General features: G+C 41.5%; 1 protein-coding gene across 1 annotated transcript in view; it reads left to right on the plus strand.

Moving 5' to 3' along the window:
• Window positions 1-18362, plus strand: part of GMDS (GDP-mannose 4,6-dehydratase) — a 294024-nt gene that overhangs the window by 198749 nt on the left and 76913 nt on the right. Inside the window, exon 8 of the mRNA XM_082234602.1 lies at window positions 9315-9433. Within this exon, the coding sequence (XP_082090728.1) occupies window positions 9315-9433 (119 nt within the window). The remainder of the gene's footprint in view (window positions 1-9314; window positions 9434-18362) is intronic.

Here is an 18362-nt window from a genome sequence, read left to right on the forward strand (position 1 = left end):
TCATTCATTCCTATTACCAACCATACGTGTGTGGGGAGCATGGAGCAGGCCTTTCCAACTGGCCTCAATATCAACTAGGATTAGTCTCTTTGGTATCATGGCCCCTCGGCCCTCCAGATGTTTAGAGACTACAGTTCCCAGCATCCCTGATCACTGTCCTGCTAGCTAGGAATCATGGGGGTTGTAGGCTAAAAACATCCGGAGGGCCGAGGTTGAGGAAGCCTGATTTAAACAATTCAGGGCTTTTGCCAGTAGACCACACACTAGGGAAACAGGTCTTACCATGACGATATAGTGGCATCTTGTGCCGAAACACTTGAGAAGAATTTCCACCACCACTCCTACCTCATGGCACAGGCTTATTCATATAATAACAGGATAGGAAATTTTGCTTTTCCCCAGCCAGCAAATCTGGGGCCTTTATCTGACCAACTTGGTGCATGTGGAACACCCTCCCACCAGATGTCAAAGAGAAAAATAACTACCAAACTTTTAGAAGACATCTGAAGGCAGCCCTGTTTAGGGAAGCTTTTCATGTTTAATAGGTTATTGCATTTTAGTGTTTTGTCGGAAGCCACCCAGAGTGGCTGGGGAAACCCAGCCAGATGGGCAGGGTATAAATAAATATTTATTATTATTATTATTATTATTATTAGGCTTCATTTCCCATCCATTCACCCATTGGAGGATGAGGTATGTAATATGATGGTTCTGTTGCTGCAAGGACCATAGCTTTTTCTTGAGAGGCGGGGTCCAATTCCAAATCCATTCACTCTCACTTGGAAAGTATTATAAATTCATCTGCAACAAAGCCCCAGACCCAGTAATGAGAGAAGCAAGTCTCCTCCATCCCTTTCGGAGATTGAAGGCTTGGTACTTCTCCCCAAGCACCCACAACCAGAGACTCCCATTGATCTTCCCCATATCACCCCTTAAGGCAACCAAGGGGTTTTTTAGATTATCTTTTCCTCTCTGTCAATGAAGTGAGGGAGTTTTTGTGAGGGGATATGCAACCGATATTAATAATAGATAAAGATGGCTCTGGACTTTTTTTAAAAAAGGAAAAGACAAAGGGTGATATATTTAAAGGCTTGTTTAAACTTCTATTGTTGACGCGATTTCCCAACGAGCAGCTTTTCTGTTTCATTTTGCCCATGGCAAATACCTAAAGATCAGTAATAAAGCCTTATACAAATACCTTCATACTTTGCAAGAACAGCATTTTGACACTCGCTGATACAGTACAAGGAAAAGGACAACCCTACATTAATGTTTGACAACACAGTAAGAGCATTGTGTATTCACCTGCAATGAATGACGAAAAAATTGGATGAATTAAAACAGAAAGGTTCTCAGGGTTTATATTTAAAAGTTTATCTAGATCACAGTGGTTATGTTCCCAAGCACTGTCTTCTGTTGTCCCATTATTTCTCCTGAGGTGTTGTAAAACAGTTGGACCATACAAGTGCAAAAGAAAAATAGATATTAATTTATTATTATACATCCCAAGCACCCCAATATGCCAAGAGAGACCACCGCTTTTCCTTCTAGTGTCTCTGGCTAGTGAATAATGATGTAATTAGTATGAACTAAATAAATAATTGCCGTTTGCAAGTGCAAGCATTGCTACTATTGTTGCCATTTGTCCTGAGAAAATACAGTTGGCATGCAGAAAGAGGTTTCGTGTTAGCGTCGCATGGTAAAATTACATGTCTTGGGAGGATTGCCTAAAGATGAAAAGGTTTTAGCAGGTGCAGAAAACAATACACTGACAGTGCTTCCCTAATGTTAATATTCAGGGAGTTTCAGAGAGACTGTGCTGTTGCATTGAAGGATCAGTCTTACCAGATTTGCAAACAGTCCGGTTTTTGGAAGCGAAAGGACACAGCTGCCCATGGGCTCAGGGCTCCCTGTAGTAGACTGAAACCTCTCACATTGTCACTGTACTATTGGAGAAAAATGAACATCCAACCAGACTCCATTTGTTCACACTCCTGCCTCTGCCTGCTCCATCACACATAGCTAAATATGATCAGTGTTGTGAATGGCTCCTGATCTCCAGCTGTGATTGTTGATACCACACCATGGGCTAGTGTCCACACGCGAGTGTTATTCTGCTGTTAATCCGCTTTGCTCTCGATTCAAATGTACCATATTTTTCGCTCTATAAGACGCACCAGACCACAAGACGCACCTAGTTTTTGGAGGAGGAAAACAAGAAAAAAAATATTCTGAATCTCAGAAGCCAGAACAGCAAGAGGGATCGCTGCGCAGTGAAAGCAGCTATCCCTCTTGCTGTTCTGGCTTCTGGTATAGCTGCGCAGCCTACATTCGCTCCATAAGATGCACACACATTTCCCCTTACTTTTTAGGAGGGAAAAAGTGAGTCTTGTAGAGCAAAAAATACAGTAGACTGCCGTAGTCCACAGCCGCACGTATTGGAATTTGTATAGTAGGAGCAACTTGGGTCTTTCCCAGTCATACCAGTAGGCATTTCCTTTTGTGTTTTCCCTTCCTTAGAATTTATTGATTCTGTTGTGCCAATTATGTACCAAGAGAGTATGTGAATAGATAGCTCTTTGCACACCTTGGCTTTTCCTCCTTCTTCTTTTTTTAATTCCCTGCTCAGGAAATGTGCAAAAACACACCGCCAGGTCTTATAAATTTTCGGCACATATTTAATGTGGTTTGTGTGTGCATTTTTCTGGTTCTGAATGTATTCTTCGAGTGTAATTTTCAACGGAAACCTGATTCATTTTGTGCTTTTATTTTAATTCCTACTGCTAATTGGACTTACGAAATATTAAAATAAGCGTGTACATATTCTTAACACTCTGCTTAGATTTTCTAGAATGTTCAGCTTCAGAAGTTAACTAAATTCTAGGTGGTCATTGCATGTTATTCGATTTGAGATCTCATTACTTCCTAAAAACAAGAAGTACTGTGTGTAGAAAATTCATCCATTTTAAATTAAAGATTTCTGACCACTTTCAGGTTTTGATTTGGGCTTTTTCATTTTCTTTTTGGTTTTCAGACAAATAGCACCATCACAAAGGCATCATACAACAATGCAGGGATCTTGCTACCATGAACATTTGGGTGTTTAGTTAAACTAAGCCTTGATTAACAAGCATTGTGCTAATGGATGACAGCACAGTTAATAAGTGTTTTCAGTTGGGGTGCTGGATTAGTGAGTCATACCTATAGTTGCTTCAGATATATGTGTGTGCATGGGTGTAGCCAAGGGGGGCAGGGGGTATATGCCTCCCTAAATCAAGTAAACACATAAAAATACTTAACTAACTGACCAGTTGCATTACAGATAGCTCAGTTCTGCCCCCTAACATTGATCCTGCCCCGCCCAAAATAAATCCTGGTTTCGCCCACATGTGTGTGTGTACACATGTCATGCACACATAAGAGAAATGCACAGAATTTGTATGGTTTGACTAGAATAATCCTATGCAAGGTTTTCTTTCACTTCCTTCAGTAACCCAGGTGTGAACAATATAGAGAGCAAGCTATTTCTGAAGGGTGTTGGCCTGCGTGAATATTCACTTGACACCCAACGTCAAAACATTTGAGCTGCCCAACTTCCTGCCATGCCAGCACAATATCCATGGCATAGGATCCTCCTCTGTGCTGTTACTGTAGCATAGGTCAAAAATGAATACTCACCCTCACTTCAATCCGCTGCTAGTTATTTGTTTAAAAAGCAAGGCTTAGGATCTTGTCGTAGGCTCAGAAATATTCCATGCCATCATCACTAGAGGGATTTTATTATTTGTAAAGAAAATGCTGACAACCCCTGTACAGTGGTACCTCAGGTTACGTACGCTTCAGGTTACATACACTTCAGGTTGCAGACTCCGCTAACCCAGAAATAGTGCTTCAGGTTAAGAACTTTGCTTCAGGATGAGAACAGAAATCGTGCTCTGGTGGCGCGGCGGCAGCAGGAGGCCCCATTAGCTAAAGAGGTGCTTCGGGTTAAGGACGGTTTCAGGTTAAGAACGGACCTCCAGAACGAATTAAGTACTTAAGCCAAGGTACCACTGTAATTATACAGAATGTTAAGTGCAGGTCAAAGTATTTTGAAAGTACGCAGGCATGCTACTATCAGGGCTTTTTTCAGCTGGAACTTGCCAGAACTCAGTTCCGGCACCTCTCAGGTGGCTGCCAACAAGAGAGGCATTCATGGTGAGTTCCAGCACCTATTTTTCTAGAAAAATAGCACTGGCTAGTATGTATTCTTGCATTGCAGTCAGTATCACTTTTAGCATTGCTGGGAGCCCCTAGAGGAAAACTAAATTGATTCACGTAAGAAAAACAAATGTGGTTATGGATTTTGCTCAGCCCTTCATACAAGAGAACTCCTGGGAAGACTGCAGACTTGGAACTAACCCAGAAATTCAAGCCATTAACAAAACAAAATTTAATTATGAAATAATGATGGTGATGATGATGTTGATGTTGATGATGATATTTATACCCCAGTTGATTTCTTCATTGAGTTTTATCTTCACAAATTTGCATTAGCGTTGCCAGCATCTGGTAATGAGATGTGATAAGAAAAAGTACTTTTTGTTAAAATTGACATCTAAGTAAATGTCTGCCATCCTATATGAATCATTCTGCTGAGAAATTGAAGAAAACTTTGTCTCTTCCTTCACCTCCGCAAAAAAATGTTCAAATATGTGACCTCGCGATGGTTAAAAGATAGCCAAAGTCAGGCAGTGATTTTATCGCAGATTGAGGCCTAGCCGTGTCACGGGTCAGGGAGTTCAGCATGTGAACAGGAAGGTGAGAACTGCTGAACTTTTACCTCAGTTGTGCAGCCCCATCAGAGAATAAATGGACCAAATCATTGTACAGCTGTATAAAGAGGTGAACGGCTGAATACCTATTGCACAGAGCCCTTTGTTTTCTGCACATGATCTGGCATCATGATAGGATGCACTAGGCTGCAGCTTTGTAGCAATTACTAAGCCATTATCACACAAGAACACAGGATCGTTTATCTTCTAATTCAGAATGTCACCTGTTCTTCATTTGCAAGTCAATAACCGTTAATTATGCTCAGTGGAACTTTAAACAAAGATTTTCCCCTCTGTTAAAATCAGTAAGCCATTTAGTAAGGGCAAAATAAATCTAGAATTGCAGTATTTTATTATTCTGCTTGTTTTTATCCTGAAGCCAGTACAATAAAACCCTAGAAATTGGTACATCAGGAACTTTATATACTTTGTGGTGGGAGAGAACCAGTTTCTGGGATTTTGACTGTTATGAAAGCGTTCAGTATAGATTTCTGTTTGACTGCATAATATTTATTAATGAGATATTTATTGAATGATTAAACAGCTTGAGCAATTGGTGTATCCTGTCCACCTACCCTTTATTGAGTCTCTTTGACATAGTCTCCAGAACAAGGGACTATTTTTGTTAAATAGTTGCTGGGTTTTTTTGCAGAAGAAAAAAGTACGAGCGTACCCACATCCTACTGTAGTGTTTGCTAAAAACAAATGATTTCTCAAAAAAAAATTCTAATCTAATAATTATTTCACATGTTTTCACAATGTAGGATGTTTATTTTTTTATATAAAAAATGAGTACAGCAAAGCAAACATAAACATGTATGTATTTTTAGTTCAATAACTTGAAATATACTGTAAAGAAGCAGAAAAAGGTGCTTTAACGAAGCAGAATTATGTAGTGTTGTGAGCACCATACAAGTAATATAAGGTATTTGTCATGTTGCAATCTTGTACCCATTGACATACACTAATGTCCCTTGGAAATCTCATTTTGCAGAATTGCGAACAACTTAGTTTTTTAAAATTAATTTTGTAGAATTAAAGATGTGAATGAGATAAAAGGTTGCCATTCATCTGAACCATAAACACAATATCTGCAGTCCGATGAGATCCCATGAGCACACCTTTTCTGTTTTCTTTTACAAGCAGAAAAATACTCTGTGTGTGCAATTCTGAATCCTTGTGCACATGCAAAATAATACTCTGCATAGAAGGGATTGAAGAAAAAAGAAAGCTACTGTGTGCCATAGGTTTTGCATTTGAAATCTAAATTGATTTGAATTAATGGGACATAATTTTGAAGCAGTTTCGTAGAATTGGAATCCCAGTCTCTACCCTTTCATCCAGGAACTGCGCTGCTGTCAGCACATATGACAGAAATGGATGGACTGGAAAGGAATGGTTACACATTGACAATGCAATCTGTTGTAGGTTTGGTTTAGATTGTATGTTTAGATACTAAAGATTAACCTTTTGATTTAAAACATTCAATAGCGGTGCTACCAAGCTGCACAAAGCAACTGAATAGTGACTAGATAAAAGTTCTGCTTCTGATCATGCTCTAAATTTATAAAATTACACTAAGATCTTTTGATTCACTGAAATGAATCTTCATCTTTGCATTTCAGAAATGAAACAAAATGTCTTATGGCTTTGTTGGCAATAATGACATACATGCATTTCCATAGCAGCTGGGATTTTTGCAGCAATGTGTTAGAAGGTCTGGTCTTAGAAATATCACTACATCTGAAATTGATCAGTCTACTAATTCTCACAGTGCACAGTAGGCTGATCAAGAAAGCTGGCATAGTCCAATGGATACAGTGTCTTTCATTTTGACCTTATTCGCCCTTGTGTGCCTCTAAGAAGCAAAAGATCTGTATGTAAGTCATGAATTTTGATTTCCTGAGTTTAAAAGACATCATAAGAGTTAGGACACACCTTCAATGAAGGATGTAATCAGGTAGTTAGTCTGGAATGCCTGGAGGTGGGGTTTTTTTCTTTTTGTTTTTTAAGAAACTCTCCAAAGGCTGATGTATCACAACTGAGAAAGCAGAATAGAAATAACAAGGTATCTTTCATAAGCTTACTCTACGATTTCTTGAGCCTCATTTGTTTCATGTCGCGACTATTCCAGGTAAAGAACTGTAGCATACTAGTGAAACTTTTGGCTACATGTTTTAGCTGTAAAAAAAAAACAAACCATCATGCAAGCACACTACTTCTGTGAGAATGCTTTAATTCTCTATGTATTGCTGACAGAGGGGTGGGGGAAATCTGAACTTTTCAGGTGCTATTTACTAAAAGAAACTGAGCTGTCCCAGAGCTTATATTAATCTGATTTGCAGAGTATCCCCTGGCATCTGGGGAGCTAGTAAAGTTGTTTTCTTTAAATGTGATGTGAAGAGGTCAGTGCAAATAGCATTGTGGATTACCCTACGAGATAGCAATCCCTTTAAACCATATGGGGAGAGTTTGAATTATGGCATTTGCATGCAGATTATTTATTAAACAAGGGTTGAGCCTTACAGGTAGCTCCCTGTTTCTTTCACTAAGGGATTAGAGTATTTCAGTCATTTTGGATTGACTTACAGTGGTAAGTTTTTCTCCAGATATCATTTCAGGGTAGCAGTGTGGTCTAGCTGATTGAGTACTAGGCTGGGAGTCAGAAGCCCCAAGTTCTGTTCTTGGCTCAGCTGCTGACCCTGTGCAGGATGTTGAAGACATTTGTTGCTCCTGATTTCTCTTGCTTGCCTTTCATCTGCCATAGCTATTTAGCCCTGAAAGCTCTGCACAGCCACCAGACTCAGTTATGCAACTTTGCCACCTATTAAAATCAGTGAAAGAGGATATGTCTTCGTAATTCATTCCAAAACTCTTTGTTTATTTAGAAGAAGAAAGTTTCTGTGTTTATTTGCATTTTGCCTTTTACGAAAATGTCTTCACGAGTTTGTTTTCTTTTTGTTCAGCTAGCTATGTTAATGCAGGTCAAATAACTACACCTTAAGCAGCTAAATTTACATGTATACATTTTTTAACTTCACATAAGTTTCAGACATGTATTTGGCCAGAGAAAATGTAGTTTTCTACAGACAACAAATAATCAAATAAGGCATATGCCCAGTGCTTCATTTTCTTCATTTATTCCAGTTGTGGAATCTGGATTTTGCAAAAACAAGGGTGTCACATGCCTTTTTTTAAAAAATGACTTTTTGCCAATGTAATTTACTGAGTGAAGGTTCTTGTAAGCTCTCAAAACGTGTCAAGATTACAGACTACCACCTCCTGGAAAATATCTGAAATACAGGTTGAACTGAGTTATGGGCTGCAATCTCAGTTATAACCTAATATCTAGGTTATAACTGAGTTATAACCTGAGCAAAAAATGCGCCTTCAAATAGAATCCCCTCATCCCTGTGATGTCCAGTGGCTGGTTTAAATTGATCCTAAGGTGTTAAGAGGAATGGTAGCCAACCAACTAATAAATATGCTGGGAGGTGAGGCCATTTGGCAGGACAAAAAGAAGTGTGCTGGGGTGAAGAATTTCTGCTGTCCAGCAGTGAGAAACTTCACACCCATCTGTTCTGGTTTCTAAGATCTTTAGGAGGCATTTTCTCAGTCCATTTGTCCATGGGCAAATGGTGGCTTTGTCCCGGGGACATTCCTGCCGGTTTCACTCATGACTTGGGCATTTTTGCCAATCCCAGTACAAGGAGGGATGACACTGTTGGGAACCCGTATTCCTGAATGCTTGTATATATGTTTGAACAACATTTGGGTGTTCAAAAGAAAGAAAGATAAGAACAGCTTTATACGACTTCTCATTTTAACCCTGACATTTTCAGAAGAATTAAATAAGGAGGGGTTAAAAAGGCATTCCAGTAATGGGAGATGTATAGCCATGCAGTAGGATGGGGCAAGGTTTTTATAAAGTGTATTGAGATCCTCTGATGGGGCACTTCTGGTGGTTCCACATACCCCTGAGGTTCAGTAGGCCTTCGCTACGAACCAAGCCTTTACTGTGGCAGGCCCTACCTGTGGAACACCCTACCACTAGAAGTTTGGTGGGAACCATTTCTTCCTTCTTTAAGATGTCTTCTAACAATTGTACTGTTTTGACAAATGTTCTGTTTTGACAAATCGGCATTTATGGAGATTTTATTGGTGTTTTTAATGATGTTTTCTGGATACTTTCATTTATTTTATTGTCATAAGCTGTATATTCCCTTGATTCTTGTGATCGTTTGGGGGGTTATAAATGCATAAATCAATAAATTATCTTCCATAGAGCAGTGAGAAGTTATAACCAATTAGGCTATATTATATTATTTCTTCCTCTAATGTTATGAAAATAATTTGCCGCAGTGGTACTGCTTTTCCTTGAAGTGCTATTCTGCTAACTGAAAATGCTTTGGGTTGTTTTAAGTGGTAATACAATAAAATGCATGAAATGGGAGAGCAGTAACAGATGAACTAAACTAGGATGTACTTATCTTTCTTCAGGCTATGTGGCTAATGCTGCAAATGGATGAGCCAGAGGACTTTGTAATAGCTACTGGGGAAGTCCACAGTGTCCGCGAATTTGTGGAGAAGGCATTCCAGCACATTGGGAAAACGATTGTGTAAGTAGGAACACACAACAGCAATAATTTTGGTTGACCATTTCTCGCTCACATCCTTTTATTTGGCTATTTGTACCTCTGTGATGTAGTAGTTCTGTTCATGTACCGTGCTCTCTCTTATTATGTCCTGAAGCCTTTCAGTATTATCCTTTTCCTCCATTCAGTCTTATTTGAAGATATGTTGACAACTCATATCCAGAACAAAAAAATGGCAGAATTCTCTGTTCTCTCTGTACCTAAAATTGTGCAATTAAGCACTAAAAAAAATGTTTGGTTTTCACTTGATGGTTGAGGGGAAGGTGACAGTATTCAAATGTCCACATAAAGAATCGCCATTCCAAGCCAAAGAACAAATCAAAACTCTCGTGGCAGGTCTCTTTAAAGACATAAGTTTTGCATTCCTTAGATGAATCTGGCCCCTGGTCTCCCATATATGATTAATCCCAAATGTTAAAATCCAGCCTAACAAAGGGAGTCTTGTGTACATCCAGGAAAGACAGGTTTTGACTAAGGCAAGGGAGTTTTCACAGTTGTGGGACAACAACCAAGTGTGCCATTCTCATATTTGGTATTACAATTTTGTGTACAGATACTGAAATCTAAAGTGGGTTTTCCCAAACTTGGGTCTCTAGCTGCTTTTGGACTACAGTCCCCATCATCCCCAACCACTGGTCCTGCTAGCTAGCTGTAGTCCAACAACAGCTACATACTGCATTGTTGTAGCAGTAGGTGGATGGATGACTCAAGAGCCAGTGTGGTGTAGTGATTAAGAGTGATAGACTCATAATCTGATGTACCAGGTTCGTGTCCCCTCTCCTCCACATGCAGCTGCTGGGTGACCTTGGGCTGGTCACACTTCTTTGGAGTCTCTCAGCCCCACTCACCTCACAGAGTGTTCGTTGTGGGGGAGGAAGGGAAAGGAGAATGTTAGCCACTTTGAGACTCCTTCGGTTAGTGATAAAGCGGGATATCAAATCCAAACTCTTCTCTTCTTCTTCTTCTCAAGAAAGAGAATCAATTTTCCTCATTTGCTCAGAACCTGCTGTCAGTTTTGGGGTTTGCTTTTCACAGATTCCAAATGGCAAGTAAATTTCCATTCCGAAAGCAAATGGGCACTGGAGCAGGAACTGAGGCAGCGACTTCTGGAGATGAGCAATTGAACAAGCACTTGCAGAGCTCACGAGGGAGTTGTGAACTTGGCAAAGGTCCAGAGCAGACAAAGAGACTGATATTCTCACTGCCAAGCATCCCTGCTAGCACCTCTGAGTCATGTGCTGGGTCATTGTTTGCAACTGGATCTTCTCCCTCTTCCTTTCCTCCCAAGTATAATCCTGGTGATAGAACCTTATGACATCCAGATTGGTACTCTTGCAGAGACTCTGGGCTTCCTATCAGGATGCTATGGAGAAGGTTTATCAGGTGAGGGAGACAGGCTAGACATCCATGATATGAGGCATTTCAGTCTGCCTTGGGACTACTGCAGGTTTCTCTAGGTCAGGGTCAGCAAACTTTTTCAGCAGGGGGCCAGTCCATTGTCCCTCAGACCTTGTGCGGGGCCGGACTATATTTTTTGGAGGGGGAAATGAATGAATTCCTATGCCCCACAAATAACCCAGAGGTGCATTTTAAATAAAAGCACACATTCTACTCATGTAAAAACACCAGGCAGGCCCCACAAATAACCCAGAGATGCATTTTAAATAAAAGCACACATTCCACTCATGTAAAAACACGCTGATTCCTGGACCATCCGCAGGCCGGATTTAAAAGGTGATTGGGCCGGACCTGGCCCCTGGGCCTTAGTTTGCCTACCCATGCTCTAGGTTTCTCCAGGTATAGGAGTTTTCAGCAGACTTTGGGGAGATCAGAAGCACTTGCTTCTGTTTGTATTATTTGTTTACTTCCTTGCATATTTCTGTTAAAAAAATAAAACCAAGGTGATTGTAGGACAGGCTGGGTTGCTGGTGCCCCTCCTCTGACAAAAGACTCCTTGATCCAGCAAAAGCAACCACTGTACCAAAGGAGACCCCTTTTTTTTACCACTTCGCTAACAGAGCACACACAGAGACAGATGGGGCTGTATGCTGTTGGCAAGAATGGTGGGATATGGGTCAGGTGTTAAGCTCTGTATATGCTGTATAACGAACATAGAGCCCAAAGATGTTGTTCAGCTCCAACTCCATCAGTAGACATTGGCCAGTAGACATTGATGATGGGAGTTGTAGTCCCATGACATCCAAAGGTATTCCTGGTGCATATGAATGAGAATGTTATGTACATAATATGAGTATTGCATGGGACAATGAATGAGGTATGTGTGTATAAATAGGAGAGTGTGAGAGAAAGGGAAGGGGGAATGGACATGGAGAAAGTACACACACAAAATGCCCTTACCTATATCTGTTCTCCATCACTGGTTTGAAACTTCTGAGACCATGTGTCGCTTTAATTTCATTGTATTAATTTGCAAAGCTACCCCTAGCGTTGGCATTTAATCCACATCAAAATCAGTGGTGTATCTACCATGTCAAAGATAACAGTGTTTCATTGTGTTGGTCTGAAACAATGAGGAAAAGGAAATTTTGACAAGTGAAATGTAAGCAATTTTGTCTGTGAGACTTTCATCTTTGAAATCTAGTTCATTTTTTTTCTTTTAACACGACTACTGCCAAGGAAAACTCTGGAATGATGAGATTCCTCAGAGTGATTCTAATTCAGTTCCTTGCGCTGACAAGAAGACCTTTCAGCTACAAATATTTCCCCCCGTAACTATTACACCTTTTCTCCCCCCCTTTCTATCTTCCTTTTGCCTATTACTAATTAAGTAATACGATGGGGAAACACTTCCCTCTTCTCATTTGAACTCCAACAGGATAAACCAAACAAGCAAACACTTGTCTTGACTAATTTTCTGTCATTAATCTTATTAAATCAGAGCAGCATTGTAAGGATAGCCTCAAACCACTAAGGCACTCGAAAGTTCTTAGCAGACTGCTGTCTGTGAATAAAGGTGGAGGGGACCCTATGGAAAGATTTATGAGGTTTTCCCTCATATAATTCTACATATAGATCTGCAGCAAAAGTATTCGTTGCTTGAAGGGCTGAGATTAACATAAAAAAGCAATGAACAGTCACATTAATCTCCATTTTTGCTATCCTTGCCTGAAATGGTCATGATTTGCCTGTTCTTCAGAGTATTTGCATTTCTTCTGTGTAAGCTGCTTTGGGTGTTTTGGGGGGGAAGCAGCCTAGAAATGTTTTAAAGGAGTAAAGGGGTTCTGAAAAGTCTCACAAGCAAGAGCTGTTTTTCAGGATGTGCAAGGGAGCAATCCAAGAGGTACAAGAAGCTGGCGTAAAGCAAGCAGGCATAAATTAAGCCAGATCCAAACCCCATTCAGCAGTGAGACTGGTTGCTGCTGCTCTGATCATGGTGGAGGAAAAGCGAGCCTTTAAAATAGTGTTCTGTGCCAGGTTACTAGGTCACATGACCAGGCTGAATGGTCTTAGGATCTAGCCTAAGTCTCCCATCTCTGGTCCCATTCCCTCCACACATCCAAACGCTTTTTGGAGGCTTAATACCAGCCTGAACTCAGCTGAGATGAGCAACTTAGGCTGCCGTATCTTTGGCTGAGCCAGGTTTGGGGGCTTAATCATAGAACTGCAGAGTTGGAAGGGATCCTGTGAATCATTTAGTTTAACCCCTTGCAATGCAGGAATATGCAGCTGTCCCATACGGAGATCAAACTTGCAACTTTGACATTATCAGTGCCATGCCCTAACCAACTGAGCTCTGGCGTAACCAGAGGTTGTAGTGCCCTCATGTTGACCAACATGTCCTAACCTGCAACCTCACCCTGTTCTAAGAATATTCAAGACAACTGTTGTTTTTTAAACAATCATAAGATTCGTTGTTGTGATGATGACTGCTTCAAACAACAGAGAAATGTTTTTGAAGGCTTCTCTAATTATGGAAACTCTGCAATTAAGTTATTCCATAGAGGAGATCACCGTATTTTTCGTCCCATAGGACGCTCCGTCCCATAGGACACACCTAGTCCCATAGGACACTGACCCCTGTCGCTCTCCAAGCTTCAGCGAAAGCCTGCATTCGCCCCATAGGACGCACCCAGATTTCCCCTTCATTTTTGGAGGGGGAAAAGTGCATCCTATAGGGCGAAAAATATGGTATGTTGCCAAACCCTGCCTTACGACAGAATAGAGAATGAACAGTAATAAACTATAAACTATATATGCAGCTATAAATTTATATACAGTGGTACCTCGGGTTACATACGCTTCAGGTTACATATGCTTCAGGTTACAGACTCCGCTAACCCAGAAATAGTACCTCGAGTTAAGAACTTTGCTTCAAGATGAGAACAGAAATTGTGCTCCGGCGGTGTGGCGGCAGCAGGAGGCCCCATTAGCTTAAGTGGTGCTTCAGGTTAAGAACAGTTTCAGTACTGTCAAGTACGGACCTCCGGAACAAATTAAGTACTTAACCCGAGGTACAGTGGTGCCTCGCAAGACGAAAAGAATCCGTCCCGCGAGTCTCTTTGTCTTGCGGTTTTTTCGTCTTGCGAAGCAAGCACATTAGCGGCTTAGCGGATTAGCGCTATTAGCGGCTTAGCGATCAGCTGATAAGTGGTTTAGCGGATCAGCTGATAAGCGGCTTAGCGGATCAGCTGTTAAGCGGCTTAGCGGATCAGCTGATAAGCGGCTTAGCGGCTTGGGAAAAAGGGGGGGACCCCGCAGGAACTCGCAAGACATTTTCATCTTGCGAAGCAAGCCCATAGGAAATTTGTTTTGCGATTCACCTCCAAAACGGAAAACCCTTTCGTCTAGCGGGTTTTCTGTCTTGCGAGGCATTCGTCTTGCGGGGCACCACTGTACCACTATAAATCTGCACCAAGAAAGTGGAATCAATATTGGAATCAGACCTGGAAGAACCAGGTCCACTTAACAATGAAGCTTCCTGGGCCAGTCACTATTTCTCCGCATAACCTTTTTTACAATATGTTGTCAGAAGAGGAGGAGGGGTGGGTGATCATGTACTCTGCTCTGACATATCAACTGCGTCCCACACTGAGCCTATCCAGAAGGGTACTGTGACCCATAGTATCAAAAGCTCAAGCAGCAGGCAGTCCACACAACATTCTACAACCCCTAAGGCTCTGGCTGGTTATAGTGCCGTCAGTGGCAATATGGCACGTTGACTGGCATTGCCATTTACCAGCCAGAGCATGGATTCCCAAGAAGTTAAAAATAATGAATGACTTCAATATATTTTGGCTGTGTTCCCCACAAGGTTCAGGTGTGCTGTTCCTTTATGTAATGAAAATGATGGGAGGGAGAGCACAGGCATGCTGGCAAGCCCCTTCTCCTCCAGTGCAGAACCTTCCCCTTGTTTACGGGCCTCCATGAGTTGAAGGATGAACTTGTTCCGCATGGCCTATTTGTGGAGGCCGGCATGTTGTAAACAAATGGAAGGTGATGCACCCAAGCAGCAAGGCTTGCCAGCGCTGTTCCGCTCTTCCCTCACATGACCTTCATCATGAGAAGAGACTCAGCACCTGGATAGGACTGGAGAGTAATCCTTATCAGATTGAAATCAAAGGCAAAACTTCATTTGACTTAACATGCATGGCTCGCACAGGGATATTCCTTGTCGTTGCTACTGTCATTTCCCTTTTCTAGGAGGATTGAAAAACGGTCATTTGCAGCTGGTGAACACATTGTTATAAGAGCTACATACCACGCTTTTCACATTTGGGGGGTTAATTACTTTTCTCCTGTGGTTTTTTTCTTTGTACTTTCTCTTTTAGTAGGTATTAAGCAAGTAGAAATTCTATCTGAACATCAGATGAATGTGATTACCGTACCATATTTATTTCCTGTCTAAACTTTGCCCCATAGTCAGTTTTCTTATTGCATCTGTTGCTTATCCACAAAACAAAAATGCAACACGATGATGGGAAATCTCTCTCTCTTTTTTTAAACATGCAGTAGTCATGCATGCATGTTGACCTGCAATCTGGTCATTGTCTTCTGATGTGTTTATCCTGTGGTTAACAGCAGTTGAGCTAAGCTGAAGTGTTAGCATTCACTCAAGATTGGGCTTTCATTTTTGTCGTTTGCAGAACAATTAAGCATCTTTGAACATTAACAAGGAAGGAAGTATGCCATTAAAGTGGAGCTTATTTTCAAAATCATGACCTTCATTCTGGTGATAAAAAGGGCCCATGCGGAACTTTGTGGCGTTCAGTAATATTCTGTTATGCATGCACTAAACTCCAGTGAAGTGGCTAATCTGGCTGACAATTGGTGACAAACTCACTAGCCTGAAAAATTACTTCCTATTCAAACTATGCATCCTTATACTTGTGGCAGACATTTCTTTATTTCAGAGTGTTTTGTTTACAAATATTTATTGCATTGCTTTCCCACTGGCATGAGTACTGCACACAGTATTTTGAATTGTATCGTACCGTATAGTTTAGTTTATAGTACTTTGGGAAACAGGTTGAGCTACTGAATAATTGTCATCTCTTACCATTCATCTACTTCTGCTTCATTGACTATGCAAAGGCTTTGACTGTGTTGACCACAGCAAACTATGGCAAGTTCTTAAAGAAATGGGAGTGCTTGATCACCTCATCTGTCTCCTGAGAAATCTCTATGTGGGACAAGAAGCTACAGTTAGAACTGGATATAGAACAACTGATTGGTTCAAAATTGGGAAAGGAGTACGACAAGGCTGTATATTGCCTCCCTGCTTATTTCATAGAATCATAGAATCATAGAGTTGGAATAGACCACAAGGGCCATCGAGTCCAACCCCCTGCCAAGCAGGAAACACCATCAGAGCACTCCTGACATATGGTTGTCAAGCCTCTGCTTAAAGACCTCCAAAGTAGGAGACTCCACCACACTCCTTGGCAGCAAATTCCACTGTCGAACAGCTCTTACTGTCAGGAAGTTCTTCCTAATGTTTAGGTGGAATCTTCTTTCTTGTAGTTTGGATCCATTGCTCCGTGTCTGCTTCTCTGGAGCAGCAGAAAACAACCTTTCTCCCTCCTCCATATGACATCCTTTTATATATTTGAACATGGCTATCATATCACCCCTTAACCTCCTCTTCTCCAGGCTAAACATGCCCAGCTCCCTTAGCCGTTCCTCATAAGGCCTCGTTTCCAGGCCTTTGACCATTTTGGTTGCCCTCCTCTGGACACGTTCCAGTTTGTCAGTGTCCTTCTTGAATTGTGGTGCCCAGAACTGGACACAGTACTCCAGGTGAGGTCTGACCAGAGCAGAATACAGTGGCACTATTACTTCCCTTGATCTAGATGCTATACTCCTATTGATGCAGCCCAGAATTGCATTGGCTTTTTTAGCTGCCGCGTCACACTGTTGGCTCATGTCAAGTTTGTGGTCAACCAAGACTCCTAGATCCTTTTCACATGTACTGCTCTCAAGCCAGGTATCACCCATCTTGTATTTGTGCCTCTCATTTTTTTTGCCCAAGTGCAATACTTTACATTTCTCCCTGTTAAAGTTCATCTTGTTTGTTTTGGCCCAGTTCTCTAATCTGTCAAGGTCGTTTTGAAGTGTGATCCTGTCCTCTGGGGTGTTAGCCACCCCTCCCAGTTTGGTGTCATCTGCAAATTTGATCAGGATGCCCTTTAATTTATATGCAGAATTCATCATGCGAAAGGCTGGCCTGGATGAATCCCAAGCTGAAATTAAAATTGCCGGAAGTAATATCAACAACCTCAGATATGCAGATGACACAACCTTGATGGCAGAAAGTGAGTAGGAATTAAAGAATGAGGGTGAAAGAGGAGAGCGCAAAATATGTTCTGAAGCTCAACATCAAAAAAATGAAGATCATGGCCACTGGTCCCATCACTTCCTGGCAAATAGAAGGGGAAGAAATAGAGGCAGTGAGAGATTTTACTTTCTTGGGCTCCATGATCACTGCAGATGGTGACAGCAGTCACGAAATTAAAAGACACCTGCTTCTTGGGAGAAAAGCAATGACAAACCTAGACAGCATCTTAAAAAGAAGAGACATCATCTTGCTGACAAAGGTCCGTATAGTTAAAGCTATGGTTTTCCCAGTAGTGATGTATGGAAGTGAGAGCTGGACCATAAAGAAGGCTGGTCGCGAATAATTGATGCTTTTGAATTATGGTGCTGGAGGAGACTCTTGAGACTGCAAGAAGATCAAACCCATCCATTCTGAAGGAAATCAGCCCTGAGTGCTCACTGGAAGGACAGATTGTGAAGCTGAGGCTCCAATACTTTGGCCACCTCATGAGAAGAGAAGACTCCCTGGAAAAGACCCTGATGTTGGGAAAGATGAAGGGCAGAAGGAGAAAGGGACGACAGAGGACGAGATGGTTGGACAGTGTTCTCAAAGCTACCAGCATGAGTTTGACCAAGCTGCAGGAGGCAGTGGAAGACAGGAGTGCCTGATGTGCTCTGGTCCATAGGGTCACGAAGAGTCGGACATGACTAAACGACTAAACAACAACCATTCATGATGAAAAGTTATTTGAGGAATGAGAAAGCTTTTTTTCTGAAAAAGGAGCTGAAATCTACTTCAATCTATCCCATTGAAATTAATGGACGGGATTCATCTGATGAGTTCCATCTGTGGTTAAGTCTTACACAAGGACTTCTACTTGCACAATTGGGTTTTTACCCCATCCTCTCCCACCATGTGCCCTCTGAAATTGTCTTGGGTGGGTTGGGAACAGCATGCGGGGGGAGGGAGAAAGGGGAAATCAGTCTGTCTGGGAAGCTGAAAGGCTTGCGCAAATGGATTGTTCATCATGGCACAATGTTGAATTCCACCCAGTGGACCCAGGTTAATCATGCCCATTGTTTTAAATGGGTCTACTCTTGAGTATGGCTAATGTTGGAC

This window comes from Podarcis vaucheri (assembly GCF_965113315.1).
Source record: "Podarcis vaucheri genome assembly, chromosome: 8".
NCBI lineage: Eukaryota > Metazoa > Chordata > Lepidosauria > Squamata > Lacertidae > Podarcis > Podarcis vaucheri.